The sequence below is a fragment of the Carettochelys insculpta genome, chromosome 6 (genome assembly GCF_033958435.1).
Source record: "Carettochelys insculpta isolate YL-2023 chromosome 6, ASM3395843v1, whole genome shotgun sequence".
Classification (NCBI taxonomy): domain Eukaryota; kingdom Metazoa; phylum Chordata; order Testudines; family Carettochelyidae; genus Carettochelys; species Carettochelys insculpta.
Window position 1 is genome coordinate 106,134,672 of NC_134142.1, and position 21,500 is coordinate 106,156,171.

General features: G+C 42.2%; 1 protein-coding gene across 1 annotated transcript in view; it reads left to right on the plus strand.

Annotated features, from left to right (window-relative positions):
- Positions 1-21,500, plus strand: part of OTOG (otogelin) — a 169,159-nt gene that overhangs the window by 17,834 nt on the left and 129,825 nt on the right. The window contains exons 12-17 of the mRNA XM_074997753.1: positions 7,599-7,731; positions 11,077-11,254; positions 12,965-13,089; positions 14,173-14,385; positions 16,282-16,447; positions 18,541-18,615. Coding sequence (XP_074853854.1) covers positions 7,599-7,731; positions 11,077-11,254; positions 12,965-13,089; positions 14,173-14,385; positions 16,282-16,447; positions 18,541-18,615 — 890 coding nt within the window. The remainder of the gene's footprint in view (positions 1-7,598; positions 7,732-11,076; positions 11,255-12,964; positions 13,090-14,172; positions 14,386-16,281; positions 16,448-18,540; positions 18,616-21,500) is intronic.

Sequence of the window (21,500 nt, forward strand, 5' to 3'; positions counted from 1 at the left end):
TAGTCTAGAAGAAAGCTCAAGCCTCATTTTTAGTGCAGTTAAGAAGGGAGTGTAATAAAAATGAGAGAGCATAAATCTCAGAGAGCATTGATTACTTCCACAGGTGTTCCCCTCTCTCACGGTTTGTAGAATCAACCAAACTTAAGAAAACTGGACTTAACTGCTTTTGTACTCTGTGTCCCTGGGGTAATGACTAGCAAATAAGATCTCCTGAAGAAACGTTGTTAGCAGCACAATTAAGCAAATTGAGGTGTTATTGCTTTCTCCTTGGCTTGCCAACCAGGGACTGAACCGGGACATAAGTTGCTACAGTTTAAGCAGCTATATTTGGGAGGTGGGAAGGAAACAGCTCTCATCTTCTCTATTGGGACATGGGAGGAAACTCCTAACACATGCTCACCAGTGGGTTACAGAGGCTGAAGCAAAATTAGGCCATCTTATGCTGTCTTGGCTTTCTAAATACGCTGCCAATAGCCAATGAAGGTCTTGGTTGAAGTTTCTCTCATGATGATATGCAAAAAGCTCACCAGGAACCTTATTTTTCTCTACCTTGCAGTACTGCCTTGCTTCTGTGCAAAATAGGAACTTGGGCTTAGCTTGCTTTGGTGGCTTTGTGCTGCTTCTGCTTTGTGATATGACCATAATGTTAATGTGTCTGGCCTTCTGCGATAATCCTCAGACTGCTTACATGCATTCTTACATCATTCTCTTCTTGACCTCAGATACAGGGGTGGTGCCTAATTTGTGTCTGTGTCTTAGTGTTTTCAAGGTTCCAAAACAGCTTGAAGCAGTAAGCAGCCAGGTGTAAATTAGAGCAGCCATCAGGCCATTCTAGTATATGTTAAGACACACAACCAGAACAAGATCAGGATTGCTCTGGGTGGATTGATTTAAATCACATCGCCAAAAACAAACAAACAAAAAAACCCCCCAACCACAGCAACAACAACAAAACAAAAAAACAACCAATCCTAAGGCTGACCGTGCTTAGAGTACACTTCATTGTGGAGTAAGCCCTATGGAATTCACAGGCACTTCTGTTTTTTGAGAAAAATATTATAGAATGGGGTTCCCTTGGAAAGCTGAGTTATGCTGAATTAAAATAGGGAATGGCGTTATGGCATCACCATTCTGGTCTGTGGACATAATGTTCCAAAATAAGGGGCATGCATTATAATATAAAGTGAGAAGATCACATGTAGTGACAACTTTAAATTCCCCTTACTGTAGCTTTTTGTACTGTATACTTTGATGACAGATTCTAAAACTAGTTAACTAATTAAACAAGCCATAAGGATTAAATAAGATAGATTTTTTTCTTCTGGCAACATAGCCTACATGGGAAACAGTTGGGAATTTACTTGTCAAATCACACTTATACTAAAAGGAATATAGAGAATTCTGAAGTATGATGCATTACAAAGAGAATTATTTACGGCTGTGTCTAGACTGTGGGTAACTATTAGCAAAAGATACACAACTTGCGGCCATAGTTTGCATATCTTTTGCTGACAGTTCTGTTGGGAGAGGCTTTTCCAACATTTGGTCTGTCCATCTGGGGGCCAAATGTCAGAAGAACCTTCTCCATCAAGATATCCCTTCTTCCTCATGAGGGGTACCAGGATGTTGACAGAACACTTCCGACTGTCAGATCTCTTCTGAGAGATCTGCAGTCTGGACTCATGCTCTGTCAACAAAACTTCTGACAAAAGAATTTCTTTGAAGAAGCAAGAGCCAGTAGTTAAGCTGGACAGACTAAAACCATTAATTCATTTTTATGAGGCTGTAAGTGTATGTGTAGCATGTTTGCAACTAGATTTAATTGTAACTTATTTTTAAATGAGAGATACGATGTTTTATGGATGATTTAAAAATCCAATTTAAATTTAAAAAGTCTAATTTTTAAGCAAAACTCCATCAAATTTTATCCGCCCTGGGATCACTCTCACATATTTTGTGAAGTCTTTTGCTGAGTGCAGATGAGAGGTTATGTCTCTGAGTCCGCAGTGAGTGTTAACTCTACTGTAGTTATAAGTGAATGGAGAATTCTGAAGGTGTAGACTTGTGGAAAGTTAGGACATATGTGGTATAAGCCAACAGTAAGTTCACTGCAGTTAATCCTGACGCCACTGGAGTAGGGATGTGAAGGATCCATTAAGTTGTTTAAATATCAAAACAAAACAGCAGTCATGTAGCACTTTAAAGACTAACAAAATAATTTATTAGGTGAAAGCTCATCACCTAACAAATTATTTTGTTAGTCTTTAAAGTGCTACAACACTGCTTTTTAGTATTGATAGAATACAGACTAACACGGCTAACTCTCTGTTGTTTAAATATGTGGCTGTTGCTTGTCATATAAAGTGTGTTACAGCTAGGGAACATCCACCATGTATTTCTCTCATAAGAAATAAATCTGAATAGTAATATGTAAAAGATGCGTGTTGTAGATGTCCTTACATCTCAGTCGCCAAGAGTGTCAGTTCTTTTTTTAAATGACTGTTACGTTTTTTTCCCCACTGATCTGTCCCATTACATTCAAGCAGATTGAAAAATAAAGAAAGAAAATACCTGAAGTGATTCCAGCCCTTTGAATCACAAAGACACTAGTCATTCAGCATGGTAGAGCTGGTGACATTAACAGTCATCAGGCAACAAGTGGCTTCAGAATGATGTGAAATTTTGTTTAAACACTTTTGGGAAAGCGAATCAGGAGAGTGATCAGTACAGCTTAATTTTATCTGAGTTTCAAGTGACAGCATCACTGGCTTTGTAGTTTGTATGATGAGGGATTCTGAATATAAGAATTTTTGTTAAGCGTCAAGTGAGAGAGAAAGCAGTTCATGTGAAAAACCCTGCTGATAGTTGGCGGAGGCAATGTTATGAAAGAAACAATTCATGAAACAGAGAATTATTGTCAGGTAAAATTTCTTCTATAGAATCCTTGATGGAGATAGCAAACTTTCTGCAGAAATATGTTAGATAGTTAATAAATATTAACTCTTCATATGGCTATTGTTTTTTGTACATACAAGCTGGTAATCATTATTTGCAAGTTTAGGGCTAAATGATCAGCTGTTTTCTGAAAATATGCCTGAAGATTTTGTGGCACAGTCATTTTCATGTGCAACATTCTGAATTTACATTCACCAATAAAAACAGCCATACCGGGTTTGACTAATGGTCCAGCTAGCCCAGCCTGATCTTCCAGCAGTGGTCAATGTTGAGTATCTTGGAGGTTAACAAAACAGGCAACCAAAGAGTGATCCATCGTGTGTCATCCATTTCCAGCTTCTGGCAGTCAGAGGCAAAGGACACCCAGAGCACAGAGTTGCATTTCCTGATCATATTGGGTAATATTTATTGATGGACCTGTCCTCCACACACTTATGCAGATCTCCTTTAAACACAGCTATCATTTTGGCCTCCACAATATCTCCCTGACAATGAATCCTGTTGGTTTGCTGTTCATTGTGTAAAGATGTACTTCCTTTTGTTTGTTTTAAACCTGCTGCCTATTAATTTCATGGGGTGATCCTAAGTTCTTGTGTTATGTTTTATTAATTCAGTGAATATGGTCAGCAAGTCATCATCATTACTATTAATGGCTATGCTATTGAAACAGCATAGTAACTTAAAAATGGATTCCTACAAAACTAAGCCCATTTTGAACCTCTTTTTAAAAGAAGTTTTGTAACTCAGTCATGCAATGCATTTAACAGTGACTTCATGGAGGTCATCAATTTGCTTCTGCACCTGCACTGAATTTTGAGTTTGATTGGCCCATGATCCTATAGGTGTCATCGCTTAAAGTGTTGTGTGCACTCACTGAAAGCAGATTGATCTAAGTCCTTTCCTTGTGCCCAGCCTGAATAGCTGGTTTAGATGCTGAATCTCTCAATATGTAGAAAGCGTTGGTGGAACAGAATCATTCTTCTACTAATGAGAGAGAAACTGGAAAGTTCCCTGGCTGCCACTCTTGCTTCTGGGGTAGAGCATTCTCCACAGCCTCTGTCTGCTCTTCCTGTAGGATGATGTGTTCAGTGGTTGATCAATTCTCAGTTCTGCTGGTCCCAGAACACCCCAGTCAGCTCACTGGAGCCAGTGCAGAGAGTGAAGTGGTCTTTGCTGGCAAAGGGGGTGATAGAAATTACAGGCACTTCCCAAGTTATAAACGTTCAAGTTAAGAACATCTGCGCATCTAAACAAAAGTTCACCTGCCACAGGGGAGCAGGCAAGAGGCAGGCAAGGTGAGCAGTGCAAGTGCTGGCCAGAGGATTCTGGAGGAGCAGGGGGTAGATGTGCAGCCAGTGTCTGAAGAGAAGTGGTGATTCAGAGAGGAGATGGCTGCTTCGATCCAGTCACTGGTTGTATGGCTGCCCCCTGCTCCTCCTGACTCCTCCGGCCCACACTCATACCTCTCACCATCTCCTGGTGAGTGGGGCTGGGTGTAGCCCACAGGCAGGCAGAATGGCCAGGGCATGGTGCTGGCCCCAGGAGGCTACACAGAGCCCACTGGGCTGGAGTTGGCAGCTGGTGGATGCTTGTAAGTCCCCTTCAAAATCTCCATCCGCGCTCTCATTCTCCTCTAATTACACTTGCCTTTCCTCAAGCACCAGCATTCAAGGTTAAAGAGAAAACTATTACTACTATTTTTCATTGCAAATATACAGTATTTCAACTCTATTTTATTATGGCTTCATTAGGTTTTTGTGGGCTATCTTGGGTACCCAACTACCATTAAAAACATGGTTTCTATGGAAAATGCATTTTGAGTTCCAAACAACGAACTTACAAATGACTCTTTGGAGCATAGCTTGTATGTAAATCGGGGACTTCCTGTACTCCCATTTTGAAACAAAGGAGCAGCAGAAACCATACTGTGATCCTCCTTCACAATCTGGCTCCTGCGCTGCTCAGATATGTTCTTAAAAACTAAGATAACTTCTGCACCTGCGCTGAATTTCAGATTTGATTAGACCATGATCCTCCAGAAGTCATCAATTAAAGTGTTTGTGTGTACACTCTCACTGTCTGCAGATTGATACAGATCAGCTTTGTGGAAACAAAATTAAGATGGAAAAGCTCGAGGCAATTCATTAGTACCATTCCACTTCCCATGCAGGATTGGCTCCTACAGTACATTGTGCATGGTTTTATCTGGTTACAAAAGTACCAGTTTCTGAATTTGATTCTAGCAAGTTAAATCTGTTAGTTCTGTTTGACTTGTCAAGCATTTCTTTCCCCTTTCCCAATGCCATTTCTTTGAATGGGAGGCTAAATGGGTTCAGCTACTCACAAAGACAGAGGTACTTGTCTGGAAGCTCTGATAGCTATTGAAGCATCTATGTGGATAGTTGCCAAGTTATTTAGCTACTACATGTGTCTGTACTGTGATACAATGGAAAAATACGGCGTTCAGTGAACCTTGAACTCACATTGCCTTCCACCTGTTTGGTGTGGTATCTAGTTGTAGTTCACCCTACTGTAATATAAAACATTCTGGAATATGAAGTGCCTCAATACTTGATTGAGGTAACAAGTGGTTTCACTTCTTGTTTTAGGTTTTTTCTTACACCACCCTATTTCTTCATCTGGCTGTGTTTCTTTGTGCAATCTTTACAAAAAGTGGGCCAGGGAGGTTTTGCATGTCTAGCTTGTATCATGAGAATCTTTCACACTGCAAAGGCCATAGCTAGCAAACCACAGGTGTACGCTGAATAAGCATAGAACTACCTCCTTCTGACCGTACTTATGCCAAAAGCACATATTTTGAAGTCCAAAGTGAAAGGCTGCATGTCTGGGAAAGGCTTTTTGTCTATTCATTCACACTACAGCTCCAAAAGAGCTGAGTAGAAACCCTGGAAACCCTGTGATAAAATCAAACATGAATTTTTAATAAAGCCCAACCATTTACAAAATTGCCCAATAGAATTGTAAGAATAATGTTCCGTAAGTAATTTACTTGTTGAATGTTGCCTCTTTTTCTGGTCACAGGGTATTCATGAGTTGCTTACAATGTAGTCATATTTAATAGTTATTTGAAATTATTTGTGTAACATTTTTCATGGAATAATTAGTCAATTTCAGAGCTCTTATTTTACTGCAACTCAAATATTCAGTGCAGGAACTTTATACAGTGTTGTTTCGTTTTTATCATGTATGGCACATGGCATTTTTCTATTCCTTGATGTGATTTAATACAATTCTCTGAATTAGGTTTCTTGTACAGAGTCGTGTTGATCACTTATAATGCAAAGTCCAATTATTTGGATCTATTGGTTGCCTTTTATATCATTTGGTCATGGAGTATCACTGAAGAGCTACTGGGGTTGATTAGATTTGTTTAAGAATGATTTTTTTCCTTGCTTTGATGTTTGATTTAGCTAATGTTCATAAGGAACTAATACAACTCCCAAGTATGCTATACGAAATCCTGGCTGTGTCATGTGTATGTGGTTGGATACAGTGGCAAAATAGGCATATATCATCAAAGTCTTGTTGCCAGTGGGTCTGCAGAGTGATATTGAGATGAGAGTTTACCAGCTAGGTAAGAAGATTGCTTGCACAACACAGCGAATAGGGTAGGCCACTGGATTTCAGATCTCTTGCCTGGGCAAGAATAGCCCAAATATACTTTACAATTGTGTACACCATGGACTCTCCCTTTTAAAATATATTCTATGATTGCTTTCAGAAACATTCTAGGCTAAAAATAGAGTAAACCCTTGAAATGTGCGATTTTGAGTTGCACTTAACTCACATTAATGCAACTCAGAATCCCGCTTGTCCCCGTTCAACTCCATGCAGGCCTGGTTCCAACCCCCGTGGCCCAGCTCACCACCTGCAGGCACAGTTCCAGCTGCAGCTCACTGTTCTGGCCCAGTTCAAACCCCAAATGTGTGGCTCTGGCTCACCCTCCGCCCCAGTTCAACCCCCACCCACTGTGGCCTAGTTCAAACTTTCTGCAGCCCCGGCTCACCACCCCTGTGTGCAGCTTCAGCTCAACTCCACATGCACCCGCCCCCCCCACAGCCCTAACCCATCCCTGGCTTAGCCCAACTGCCTCCCTCCCATGTCCCCAACCCAATGCCAGGCTTAATCCTCCCTAACTGCGCCTCCTACAACCAGGACTTGCCTTTCAAGAGTTGCTCCCGGTGCTCCTGCTGCTTCCCTAGCTGCAGAACATACAGAACGTGGAATGATTGGCTCAAATTGTTTCTTTGCATTAGAATATCTGAATGTAACTTTATTTACAAGCATCAATGTTCAGTGAAATTTTTCTGGAAATGAATGAGCCTGATCCAAAGTCTACTGAAGTCAGTGTAATATGTCATTGATTTTAAAGGGCTTTGCATCAGGCCTTATAAAAAGATTTGGCTTGTATTTGTTTTTCTGTCTCTTACTTTTGAGCTTTATGTATCTAATATGTTGCAAGTGTATTTAAATATTTCAATATTGGTCTTGTTTTGAATTCACCTTTGACACCAATTGTTTAACAAATACATTTCTCTACATTATTTAATTTCCTCCAGTGTATATACTTCAATCTTAATGTTGAACCCACCTCAGAATGTTTCTTTTACTCCTGTTTGCAGAACCAAGATGGATCATGTATCCAATCAGTCAATCTTATTCTTAATCAGGATCCCAAGAGGCAAGTGACTCTGACTCATTCAGGAGATGTTTTGATATATGATCAGTACAAAATTAGCCTGCCCTATTCGGATGGTAAGGAATAATAAATACATAAGTAAATAATGCATAGCAAGCACCAAAGCAGTACTTGTAAAACCATGTGTATGAATTGTGTTTTTGGATTAGACACGATGATAATTCCCCAGAGGATGGCACCCATAGGTGTTTTACTAAATAAATGCAGTGATGTTTTGTGTGATTAATTTTTGGTATTATGCCAGAAGTCTCTCACATGGATATAAATTAAACTGTATCTCTGCAGGCCCATAGTTTACGACTAGGCCTGCCAACAGGGAGGTGATGGGGGCAGTTGCACCCGGGTCTGGCATTTCAAAGGGGCCTGGAGCTCCAACCACTGTTGCTGCCAAAGTAGGAGTGGCAGTGGCTGGAGCTCTGGGTCCCTTTAGAACACTCCAGAGCGCTGTGTTGCTGGTCCATTTGCAGCTCTGAGGGAGTGTGGGGGCGGTCTGGGGCTGATTGCCAACTCCTGCTCCTTCCACCCCTGTGCCTGCCCCCTTAGGAGACAGGGAGCTGGGCCCCCTCATACGTTGCCCCGCAGGCTGGCAGTGGCTGTGCTGCTATCTATCACTCAGGCTGCATATCCACTACAAGATAAATTCAAATTTAAGGCACTTAGCTTGATATTATCATGTGACTGTCTTCACTGTAAATACCATTAGCTTGATTTACGGAGCACTAATATTGAGATTACAATATCGTCGGTATCTGACAGGTATAGCGTCAAGCTTGAATTCAAAAGTTCGATTAAAGGCCAGTTTTGAAGTGCCATGTTTTAAAATCGAATTCATTAGCCTCCAGGGGTGTAACACACAGTGCCCCACAGTGCTCCGCTCTGGCTGCTGCTCTCCAGGTGCGCAGGAATTAAGTAACAGGAAGACTGTGAATTTCACGTTGGGACCAGGAAGCCTGTGGCTGTGGGGTCATGTTTGTATGAGAGGTTGATGAGAAATGTTTTTCTTTCTTTGCTATTAGCACTGTGAGCTCATCTACCCATTACAAATAGCCCCAGCACAGAGTTCATGGTTCTGTCTCTACATTTGTAACTTTCTTCCGCACTGCCTGGTGCCAGCCACTGTCCCACTGCACCACGTGGCAACAATGCTGTTGTGGGGGTTGTGCGTGCATAATAGGCTGAAAAACTTCTCGGTGTTTTACATTTGTGTGTGAACACCCCCTTCCCTCCCAGGGGCCATGCAGTTGGGGTCTTTCCCGCACTCAGCCACATCATGTGGGTAGCTCCTGACCCAATTAAAGGATGTGCGTGCCGTTCAGTGCTGACCTTGCTGCCAGGGAGCACCACTTCCTAGCTTGCATGTGGTCAAGGTTCCAAGGGCATTAAAGAATTCTGGGGGCTCGCAGCTGCTACAGGGAAGATATTCAGGGGGAGTACTCAACTGGCCCTCCACCAAAAATATTTTCAGGGCTTTTCTGCCACTGCGGGGAAGTCTCCCCTGGCAGGAAAGAATTTCGGGGACTTGCAGCCACCCGGGAGGAGTCTCCCCCAGCAGCTAAAATATCTGGGGGGACTAATTCAACTGGCCCCCCACTGAACCCCCCCCCACTTGTCTAGAAAGGGACCAGTGAGGTTTGCAGCTGCTGGGGAGGCGGGGGGAAGTCTCCTCCTGGCAGTTAAGATATTTGAGGGCTTGCAGCTGTTGGGGGGAAGTCTCATAATCACGGGGACTACTTCAACTACTATAACATTCCAACCGGCTCTGCAACTGCAGACAACCGCCCCGCCCCCCAACAAAAATATTTTCAGGGGCTTTGCTGTCCATTGCGCACACCTGCTGGTTTTATATTTTGGTTTTAAAATCTTTTTCCTAACACTTCCTATCTGTCTTCATGTTTTGACCCCCTCACCCAAATACACAGGGTGAAGGGCCAGTTGAGATTCCTGTTTCCATTATGAATATAGTGCATGAGATTTCACTGCCATCACCTGTGCTGGCAATGTCTGTGTAGTGAAGCGGGAAGACAAAGATCTTTCTTCTTAGACTTTTCTATACCCTCTCTTCTAACTTAGAGAATACAGTCTGTCCCTATGTTATTTTCAAGGATCGTATGTAATCACAGGTGGTGGGACAGTCAGTGGATGGCCATTTGAGAACACAGCCTGTGTACAGCACCCTTATGGTGTATTGGAAAGCCAAATACCCTCCCTTTAGCAACTCTCTTTTTTCAAAAACTTTCCTATCACCCCTTTCTTCAAGCATTTCAGGTTCCCTGTGTTATTTTCAGGGATCAGATGTAATCATGGAGTGGGGACACTCAGTGGATGGCCAGCTGAGAATTCAGTTACAGAAGAAAGAGATTTCTGTAAACTTTTTTGCAATCTGTGTGCACGCCCTACTTTTCCTTCCTTCCAACAGAAAAAATGGATGCTTGCTTAGCATGGGAGGGGAATGAGGAAAATGCAATGTGGGAAGATGATGTCAAAGACCAGTGAGCATTTACAGAATGCCATGGGGGTGAGGGAACTGTGGGATAGGTTCCCACAATGTGCTACTGCAACGGTCTATGTTTGCCAGTTGAGAGTGGCAGCAGTAAGTTGACTTTGTGAGGAGCATGTGGGGAGGTGAGGATAATCAAAATCAAATTTATAAATTCCAGAGTTACAAAATTGGTATAAATAAATTTGGTTTTATCTCGTAGTATAGATGCAGCCTCAGACTAGTAGGACATTTATTTGTGTCCTGAAAGCAAAATTCTCTTCAATATTCATCGTATGTGTTCATTCTGACATTTCTTCTCTCCTTACTTACGCAGAACTCATGGCAATATCAGTGGGAGTTCTTGCTCTCCTTTACATAGTATATTGCTGCTGAGGTCTAGCAGAGGAGCTTTGTCTCAAGTCTGGATTTTATATTTTCTTGCCTTAATCCAGTGCCTCTCCCAACAATGATATATTAAAAGAGCAAGTATATTGCATGTTAAATCATAGCCCTTGTCCTGCAAGAATGTGTGTGACTTCAGTGAGAACTAGAGGGACTCAGCATCTTGCAGGATCTGCTCCATAGGAACTGTTCAAAATGTCTATGCTTCACGCAGTGCATTGCCATAGTTATGCTGATGTCACCTGCCTATCTGAAAACAAGTGTTTTTAAATTTGTTACTACTTGCTTTTTGATGTGTTTCTACACAAATTGAGAAAATGTATCCAGCATTTAATTTGCCTCATGAGATAATAAAAGCCATCCTGTACTGTTATGATAAATCACTATTGCTTTTTTTGGATACAGAATATGGAAAAGGTAGCTGACATAAAATAAAAATATTGTTTAAATTAGGACTAGGTTCTTAACAGTTTTCCATTTTCTTTCAACTTACTGTTTTTCCCCCTTCCCCTCCCACCAGATTCTTTTGAAATAAGGAAGATCTCCTCAGTGTTTTTGCAAATAAAGTCGCACATTGGACTACAGATACTGTATGACAGGCAGGGGCTAAGGCTGTATCTTCAAGTTGATGACCGATGGAAGGACGATACTGTGGGCCTTTGTGGAACCTTCAATGGGAACATACAGGATGACTTTTTGTATGAATGACTACAGTCTTTTTCATATATTTAGGGTGGTATAGACAATAGATACAGTGAAGATTCTTGGACAGATAGCAAGAGTTTGATTTCATATTTCCCCTTTCTTTCCTCTAAGAGTGCTGGAACTGAGCAGCTGGTTTTGATTGGCTAGAAGGGGAAAGCTTTAAGGCACTATAACCCACATTGGTATTAATGTCTTTTTAATTAAAATAATCCTATAAATACATAGGAATATAAACAAATCCCAGTATCTTCTGCTTTATAAGGAGGCTTGTGCCTGAAAATGTCACTTTCCTGAAGGACTTTCTGCTTCCTTGTGAGCCTTCTCTTATCTCTTTCCAGATTCTCATCTCCACTACTATTCCAATCTCCTTTCTCCAACAGAGTCCCCATTGTGCTGAGTCTTGCAGCCCAGCCATCAACTTCAAAATGAATTTGCCTGTTGTTTTAGCTTCACTTTGCTGTGAATGCATTGGAATACATTTAGAGCTGCCTGAACACCCCCATGAAACATATTAAATCCAGTCACTTTTGCTTTGACATCTTTGTGCAATCTTGCAGACCCAGGACAGTAGGGTGTCTTGAGGAGGGAGAAATAGTCAATGGGAAGGTAGAATGTCGGGGGAAAGGAGCTGAAAAGGATAAGGTGGTGTCAACAGAAGAGAAGGGAGGATCAGAGAGGAGATGAGCTTATTTAGATCAGGAAGGGACGTTCCTTTGTCAGGAGGAAAGAAAGGAAGCGTTAATGTTTAAATTAAACTGAATGGTTTCTATTAAAGTGGGTAGAAATATCAGAACCTTTTCTACAAAAACAAAAAAGCCCTAATTTATATGAAAAATTTTAGAATTATTTTTTCCAACTAGCTGTACTATGTATTTTAAAGATGCATTAAATCATCAGGTAACACTGCCTAGAGCACGCTGGGATGTGTCATGAATTTACCAACAGTATTTACCAGATACCAAGGTAGTCCCTTCCTTTTTTCTCCTAGGGACCAAAGGGAGGCCTGGAAGTGGGGCTGGCCAGGGACAGACAGAGGATTCTAGGTGGGAGATGAGGAAAGAAGGAATGGGAGAAGATACTTTTTACTAGAGGAGGGGCAGAGGAGTGAGTAGCAAGAGGACAGGGTATTTCTACACAGCAATTTAATACCTGTGGTCAGCCTACATCAGCTGACTCTCAGGCTCACAGAGCTCTGGCTCCAGGGCTGTAAAATTGCCATGTAGTCTTTTGTGATTGGGCTGGAGCCCAGACTCTGGGGTCTTTCTCTGTACTGCAGTTTTCAGCCCCTCAGTCTGAGTTCCTTGAGCCTGAGTCTGCTGGTATGGCCCAGCTGCAGGTGTTTAACAGCTGTATAGACATAGCCATAGAATCTCAGGGCCAGTTCTGCACCCAATTTCCATCTAGGGAAAATGTTGTTGGGCCCACTGTGCACCGTCCATGACCTTTCCCCTCCTGCAATCTACAGGCTGCTTTCCCTTAAGCCGCTTTCCCTTCTATGCTTCTGTCTGTTGCTTGGCCGGAGGTTGTGTGGATGTGTGTGTGCAGAGCTGCAGGCTGGTGGCCCTTGTTCTGTTGGAACAGTGCCTGAGAGTGCTGTGCAGTGAGACAGGGATGCTGAACAAGTTCATGTGTGAGAGGAGATGCAGGTGAGGGATCATGTGAATTTCTGATGTTTTCAGTGACTGACCTTTCCCTTGCAAAAGATCTCCTGCAGGAGTACCTGAAAGCACTCCACAGCTGTTTGGAAATGCCTGGAAAACTTCATCAGCATGTGCCCCTGGGTATGATCATTCGCCAGTGGACCCTTGTGATATCCATTTGCAGGCAGGTGAGGAGTAAGCCTCAACTAGTCCCAGTTTTAGGCTCCACTGCAATCCAGAGGTTTCCTGCTTTGCCACTATCTTTCCTTAGTCACCTATGTTTCTGTGCACAGCCACCTTACTCTAGGCTGCCACATACCTCTCTGGTACCTAAACCTCAGAGGAATTCACAAACTGTGAATCTGCCTAACTCACCTGCATGGTCTGAGTAGGTGTGCTCAGAGGCTGCTGGCTGGATTGGGTCCTGTTTGAAATGGTTGTGGTGCTGATGCTGCCTCTCTAAATTTTAGCACAGCAGCTAGAGCTCTCACCTGGGAGGTGGCAAAGCCAGGGTCCTGTTCTCCTACTCCAGTGACAATCAGCTTGCTTATCCAAAGCAGAATAGTTTCAACAGGAGACATGGTGGGAGCCACACACCAGAATATGTTATAGCTCAGTGGTTACTGCACTCTCCTGAGTGGTGCGAAGCTGCTGGTTTCATGCTCTCTGTGCTACAGACAGAAGGGGGCCTGGGTCTCCCCCACCCCAGGCTAGAAGTTATAAACTGTTTACCAGCAGCACCACCCATCTTGTGTGGTGTTAAGCAGGTACCCATACCACCTTCTCCTCCTCCTATAATTTTATGTGGAGTGAGGCTGGCACCAAACTCAGTCGCACAAGAAATGACTTGCGTGTGTAAGCAGCTTAACTCCAGGAGAGGGATGGGGTTTCCTTTTGTGGAAATAGGCATCTCCTACAGCCTGGACTTAGTGCTTATCTCTGTGAGAGGACATCCCTCTTGCAGACATCTCCCATTCGCTAATGTAGGCTTTGTAGATCATGGTGTTATTCCCTGTTTTTCTAGGCTTAGCATCACAAGGACACAGTTCCTTTCTGGATCTGAGCCTAACTGCTTCTACAGCCATTGGTGCAGTTCCTGTTGACAGCAGTGGAAGTTGCACATATACATAGATTATAGAGTCAAATATGTTAATAAATCTCTTGTTATGGTCAGCTTCAATAAACAATACTAATTCCTCCTCTAAGAACTCTACGAAGTGTTAATAGTTTTGGAACTAAAATGTCTTTGTTTTAATGTATTACCTTAACAGCCTCTTATGCAGCAGAAGCCTGTAGTGTTGTTACAAAAGAACTCTTTGCTGCTTGCCACGTCTATCTGAGTCCTGTTTCCTATTTTGAGCAGTGTAGAAGGGACACCTGCAAATGTGGCCAGATTTGTTTGTGCTCTGCTTTAGCCAATTATGCTCATCAATGCCGAAGACATGGAGTAATAATAGATTTTAGGTCTAGCGTCCAAGACTGTGGTAAGTTCTCTTTCAGTTCACATCTAATATCTTAATGTCATAGGTTTTATGTATGGCAGTGAGAAAACTAAGTGAAATGTTGCCTATTCCATATATGGGACCAGTGAATTATATGCCGTTCTTTTTTATGCAGTATTAGGATGAGGTTCCTTTTCTCACCAAATCAGAATAAATACTGTCATTTATCAGAAGGTCACTAATAGCTCTTTCTTTGTTTTCTCACATGCACATCATAATAGATAGGTCTTCTTTGAGAGCTTGTTCATGTGCATTCTAGTGTGGCTGCTGTGTGCACATGCATGGTTGCCAGAAGATTTTTCCCCTAGCAGCTAGCTGTGAGGTTGGCCTAGATGCTCCCCGGAATTGTGCCCTCATAGCACCCAATATAGAGCCCTGTCAACTCATCTCCTCCTTGGTTCCTTCTTACACCTGTGTCAGTTAGATGGAACTTCCCTGTGTTCTTGTTTTCTAAAAGAGCAGCAGCAGTCCATTTCTGTAGTTCTTTTTTGCTAGTGTTAAGTTGTTGTTAGTTGTCCTCTGTTTCTGATGTTTCAAAGTCAGACTCAAGTAGGTCCAGCAGGAGCTGAAGGTCCTCCTCATCCTGAGACCAGCCCTCTCACTCAGACCTGTGGACTGTGCATTGACAGCCCTCGGTGCAGTGGCCCTTTTGGATTCCCTGGACTTTCTGCCAAAGCCAGGGTCAGAGTTGAAGGTCCCATTCAAGGGTGACGTCTGTAGCTTCAGCTACATTCATGTCACCCGTGGCACCGCTGGCACCGGCAGCCCTGGGAGTTGTTCCTACACCACAGGATGCAGACATCCCATTGCCTCCAGCACTGCTGTGAACATGGGCATTGGCAACGACAGTTCTGGCACCAACGGTGCCTGCAGCTGTGGAGGCTGCTCCATAGTTGAACACCCCCTTGATGCCGATGACATTGTCATGACAGGTGGCACCTTCTCTGATTTGTGCACTCCTGGTACCAAGGGTCCCACTACTATTTGTTGGGGTGCCATCCCAAGACTAATGTGTTGGCAAGCATGGCTATAGCCCCGGTCCTGGAGGACAACAGGATTCTCTAGCAGTTGCTGCAAAAGGTTACCCAGGACTGGGGATCCGGGTGGAGAAGGATGTAGATCCAGTGATAGACATCCTCACTCCCTCATGCTGTGGGGCTTCTATATAGAACATTCAGCACCCCTGCAAATGTCATACCTCCCTGTAGTACAGTACAAGGTGGTAGACCACCTCAGCAGCTTGTTTCATGGCCGTGAATTGTCCCTTCACTCAGATATCATGAATTTAGTCTTCCAGAGGTGGGGATTTCCCTGAATTTCTCTGTTCACCATGCAACACAAAAGGTCTTGTCAGCAGTTCTGCTCTTTCCAAAACTATAGCCTAGGAAATTCCGTAGATCTGAAGAAGGGGGTCTGTCCCATGAAAGCTCATGACTGCTATTTTGTTGTATCCCTCAGTTAGTGGAACTACACTTGACTGCTTGTGTTGTTGGCTATTGTTTTATGGGCTGTGCAAACAAAATTTCAGATCATGTGACTTGATAGCTGTAAAGCACCAACATCTTTCATTACTTTTTTTTTGTGATATTATGTTCACTTGTTTGAGAGCCGAGGATGTTGAGTGTTATAAAGACACAAATAGACAGAATCTGTTCTCAATTATACCACTGCAAATCTGGATTAAATATACGAACTTCATTGGATTTACAAACTGTGGAATGTATATCCTATGGTGTTATAATAACCATTCTAACGCAGCAAGAAACACAGAAATAATGATGTTTTATCAGAAAACGTGTTACCTAAAAAGACTTATGAGATTGGAGTGTACTTGACTCTCTTGCACTGTAATGAGAGAGATCTATTTCATTTGGATAGCTCTCGTGTGTGAAGACACAAAGGAGTACAGTACCTGTATATCTACCTGTGGCCAAACTTGCCAAACAATTTCTATGCCAGAGACGTGCAGCGGTGATTGTGTTGAAGGTTGTGCTTGTCCTCCTGGAATGTACTTGAACAGTAAGACTGAAAGATGTGTACAGAGGTAGGTATAACTCCCATTGTTGATTCTGAGTATAAGTCAGTGATGTGCAATAATTTATGGCGGGGGAGGCCATGCCAAGACTTTGAGTGGTCATGGGTCACACTTTTCTGTGATATTAATGGAAGGAGTGCAGGAAGGAGCTCTGGGTAGGGGATTGTGGGGAAGGAGGGGGTGCAGGAGAGGAGTCTGGCTTGGGGGAGGGGTGTAGAATGGTGTGCAGGGCCTGGGAGGGGATTGTGACCAAGTGTGGGGGAATAGGAGGGGGTGCAGAGGGTTTAGGTTGTGACCTGGGGCAGGGAGTTGGGTGTGAGAAGGTGTGGGGTGCCAGGTGCAGGCTCTGGCTGGGAGGCACTTATTGTAGGTGGCTCCCAGCCAGCAGCCCCCTCAGGCAGGCACCCTGCATGCCATGCCCTCACACCTTGCACAACAGTTAGCTGTTGGGCTCAACATGTGCATCTCTGAGCAGTGCACCCCTTGTGGAGGGTACGGGGCTCTCTGCATGCTGTATGTGTCCTAAGAATGGCCTAGCAAGCTCCCAAGGTGCTGTGGCTGGGTGCAGGGCTCAGAGACTCCCCTGCTCCCAAGGGATTCATGCAACACAGAAACACACATACTAGCCACAGCAGCCAGCCACTTTGAGCAGCTGGTGGGCTGAGGGTCCTGTTGGGCTGCAGGATATTGGCAGCTGAGAGTATTGGGGTGGGCTGGAGCTGAATATCTGTCAGTCAGGGTCTGGCCCACTGTGGGCCATATATTGCCTTTCCGTCATATAAATACTGCTTTAAATGTGTACATTGCATTTTCAAATCAGAGAGAGAAGCTAGAACCTCTGAGTGCTTTGTGTGTTCTGTGGAACACAGTGCATCTCCCCTGGATCTGGCAGGCATTCAGCATTGCACAGAATCCTATTAATGAGGAGGTTTTCAGTCGTTTCACTCTTAAGCTCAGACTATCCAATGTGGTGTGCAGTTTTGCAAGGCCAGTTCATGTCATGGGAAAAGCAAGGATGAAGATACTCTTTCCTAAGAAAGTTTTTATTATTCACCGCTGAATTTCAACCAACTCCACATACAGTTCTGGGCCTTAACACTTCCCCTGTCCGGCGGGATAGGAGTGCCTTATTTAAGGGGTCTTTTTGTTATTCAGTGGAGTTCATCTTGCAGAGCAGATGGTGCTCTGGAAAGCTGTAAATTTATGGCTCCAGGTTTTATAACATGGTCACATGGTTACATACCAGCTGTTTTTGGACATCAGCAAAATAAAAAGGGTAGGGACTTTGCTAGTGCTGTTGCATTTACGTGGTAAGCAGTCATATACTATGGTGATCGGCAGCAGTATCACACTGAGATAGCTGATGGATAGGCTCTGCTGTGCCCTGTTTGTATGTATCAGCTTTACCAAACTTGTGCATTTTCAGTCCGGAGACCACATCTATTCCTATAAATATTAACGTGCATTCTTTTAATCATCTAAATATATGACTGCTGCCAGTACTTGGAGACCCTGGGTCAGATTTAGAATAACTTGCTTGACTTCAAAGATACTACTCAGGATTTACACTGTTTCAGTGGGTAACATATTGCCATGTATTTCTTTCAGTGTAAAAACTTTCATGACATTTCCTGTGGCCGTTTCCCTCTTTTCTATGCCATGGGGCTGTAGAGGCGTGCTTTATTTTCTCTCCCCTTCCCCCCCCCCCCCCCCCCCCGTGGTAATTTAGAGTACAAACTAGGATTTTTAAAGATAGTAAAATTTTAAAGTGATCACAGTTATTATCACTGCACTATTACTGCCTGAACTAGCTACTCCATCCGGATATTTCTCATATTACTACCTTCTATATGACCTAGTCCTTTGCATAATATTGTGAGAAAGCTGTTGACCTTACCTTCATGGAGATGCATCTTGACGCCCTTTCATAACAGTACCATGTTAAGGATCCAGTCTAATATGCCATGAAGAATAAGATCAACTTTTTGAACACCGGTAATTAATGGTTAACGTGAAGTTTTTCTTTTCTTCCTCATGCCTGTCTTCTAATTCATGTTGCACGTTTCCATATGATCACAATTATTTGTTTTTCTCCTCTGTAGGAATGAGTGCCCTTGTTATTTTCAAGGAATTGAATATCCACCTGGAGAAAATATTATCACATCTTTGGGCAAATGGTAGGGCATGCAACTTGTTTGGCATCCCCCCTCAGTGCTGTCAAGTCATTCATCCTATCCTGTTTTGTCTTTCATTGAGAATTCTGTAAACTAACTGTAAAATGTCCATGGCTTTCTGTCTATCTTTGGAAAGCAATCTTCCTGTGAAATCCATGTTTCTCTCTGCTCTCTAGTCTGCCCCACCCCTTCCCTGGCCTTCCTCTTCCAACTTTGCTGGACTTGGATCTTTGCTGAATCTACATGAGATCAGGGAAATGCTGTAGAGGCAAAAGTTTCATCCAGGCACATGTGAGGGGTAGGGAGCAGGGGACCTATATTTCTGAGACACTGGAGTTAATTAACTTAAGCTGCAGCTCAAGAGCAGTGAGTGCCTCTAACAGGCAAGATGCATGTTATTTTCCTTTCCACAGTTGTTCTTTGTGTCCCTTTATATTCACAACACTGTAGGTGAAAACTTGTTAAACTCTTCTGAGTACTACAGGACATGTCCTGTTCACCAATTAATTTTGCCTGGAAAAAGTAATTTAGGAGATGGGTCGAATTTCAACCCACTTCCCCTGTATGGAGCACACTGTTTTATGTTCACGGCATTTATTTACAGGCAGAACAGATTGCTTTGTCTCTGAAAAAGTCTAGCTGGTTAGTAAAACACAAAAGTTAATTTTTAAAATCTGGTTTCCCATTTACCTTACTCAGCATCAATAATGGCAAAACTCCAGTATTATATATGAATACATGCCAGTCCTTCTCATACACTCTTACACACCAGCAAGTACGCTTGCTCAGGTAAAATATACACAATGTTCTTTAATTAAGTTTGTCTTCACTCTGGGGCCAGTACTATCTCTGACTTCATGCTCATGTGGAGTGCACCCTGGCACAGAGCTGGGGCATTTCTATGGTGCATGCTAAGGAAAGGAGTGTCAATTAGTCAAGGGTTGCAGAGCGCTAATTTTGAGAGAGCTTTCTGAACATGAATATTTCCTAGTCCGGGTTTGCCACACTGTGTGTATACTGGAATTATCAGACAGTTGAGATCGACTGACTGAAATTCTTTAAATTCGAAAGACAAATTCCTCTCTTCATTGACTTCAGCAGAGTTACATCAGTGATGTGGACCCTTCTATTTTAACTAAAAGAATCTTGTGTAATGTAACATATTGGACTACGATTTTAACATACATTATGAGTAGATGTATTGGAGAAGAGTGATATTATCTTGCTTATCTCCTGGTTAATCATGATGTCTTCTGGCTACACTTTAACATGAATTTATGTCGATCAATTGAAAGTAGAGACCTTCTTACATATGAGTTACTATATCGACAGCACTTTCCAACCTTTTAACTAGTGCGGACCTCCAGTTACAGATCCCCATCAAAGCCAATTGTGTTTCTATTGAGCATTTTTATTTATCTTTTATTTTTTTTCATGGTCCCACTGCAATACCCTCACAGACTCCCAGGGATCAGCAGATGCCAGGTTGGTAACCACTAGAGGTCTAGAGGAACTAGGCAGATCTAAGAGACATTTTAGTGTAATAATATTTATGTATGTGGTTGGTTTCCAAGAAAATTGCAGAATGGAACAGAATATATTTACCACTGCTACGTACTTGCTATAAATGGATAGGATCTTTATCAAGCTTGTCCAATCCTCTTTGTTCTAATTGTTCTCTTTGTCTCCTCCTACTTTGCAGTTTGAGTTCCTTTCATGCTTCAAACAGCCTCTCATCGTTAACTTTCTGCTAAGTACTCTGGCTATCTTTTTTCAGTTGTCTCCTTAAAACTCCACTCATTGTGGTGCTGTCCCCCTTTCTGTCCTGTACTGTTTTTCCATATTTTCCTCTCTGAATTATACTGCAAGCTCCTTAAGACAGAGATGGCACCTTTGTTGCATTTGGATAATTGTGCAACTTGTGTTGCTCCAGACACAATATTACAGAGTTTCCCAAACGTTATATAGTTGGAACCCATTTTTTTCAGTACCTTTTTTGCAACCAATAAATATAATCACATATAAAAAAAAGAAAAATAAATTTTCACTGTTTATTCACAATAATAATAGTACATAATAATATAAATCTTGATATAAAATACTTAAGTGCCTAACTTAATTGTGTGGGGAAATATGAAATATACCAAATTAATAGGATCATGCGTGATAATTTGTGTATTTTCTAAGGACCAGTATTTTTTTTCCAAGGTCTGGTACTGGGCCACAGACCACACTTTGGGAAATACTGCAATATTAAATTGGCGGTAGCATAGACAGGGCATTTTTTATATTATGTATACTAGCTGTCTAGCAGAGGTGGACTGAGGAGATCATAATTGTCACAGAAAAATATATGAGGCTGGAACAATTAATAGTTGTAGTTATCAATTTTTTGTGATGTATTTTCCTTTTTTATTGTGTTTCATCCTTGGTTGAATTTTGCTTTAGTAGTTTATGGTGACAGAGCTGGGGAAATGAAATTAAAAATTTTATTTTATATGGTGCAGCATTACTCTTACAGGATTGTAGTGTTTTGAGCTATATTTGGAGACACTTGGGTTTTCATTTGACTTGTGAGTTCACTCTTCAGCAGCCTTTTGGGCTTCTCCATGTGAAAAAACAAATCAAGTGAATATTTATAATAATCTACCAAAAGATCATTGGTAAAGAGTAGTCATTTAATCAATTTAGAAGAGTCTTTCTCTTATGCAAAATCGAAGTCTAACAAATAGCTTGTTACAACGGTGTATTTTTTTTGGATTTTTTTTACTGTAGTAATATATTTGAATATTTAATATCAGATATGTGCGATACTGTTTCACATACAAGGACTGCTTTTGCTACTATGGTAGTCAATGATAAAACTCCCATTTATATCTATGGGAACA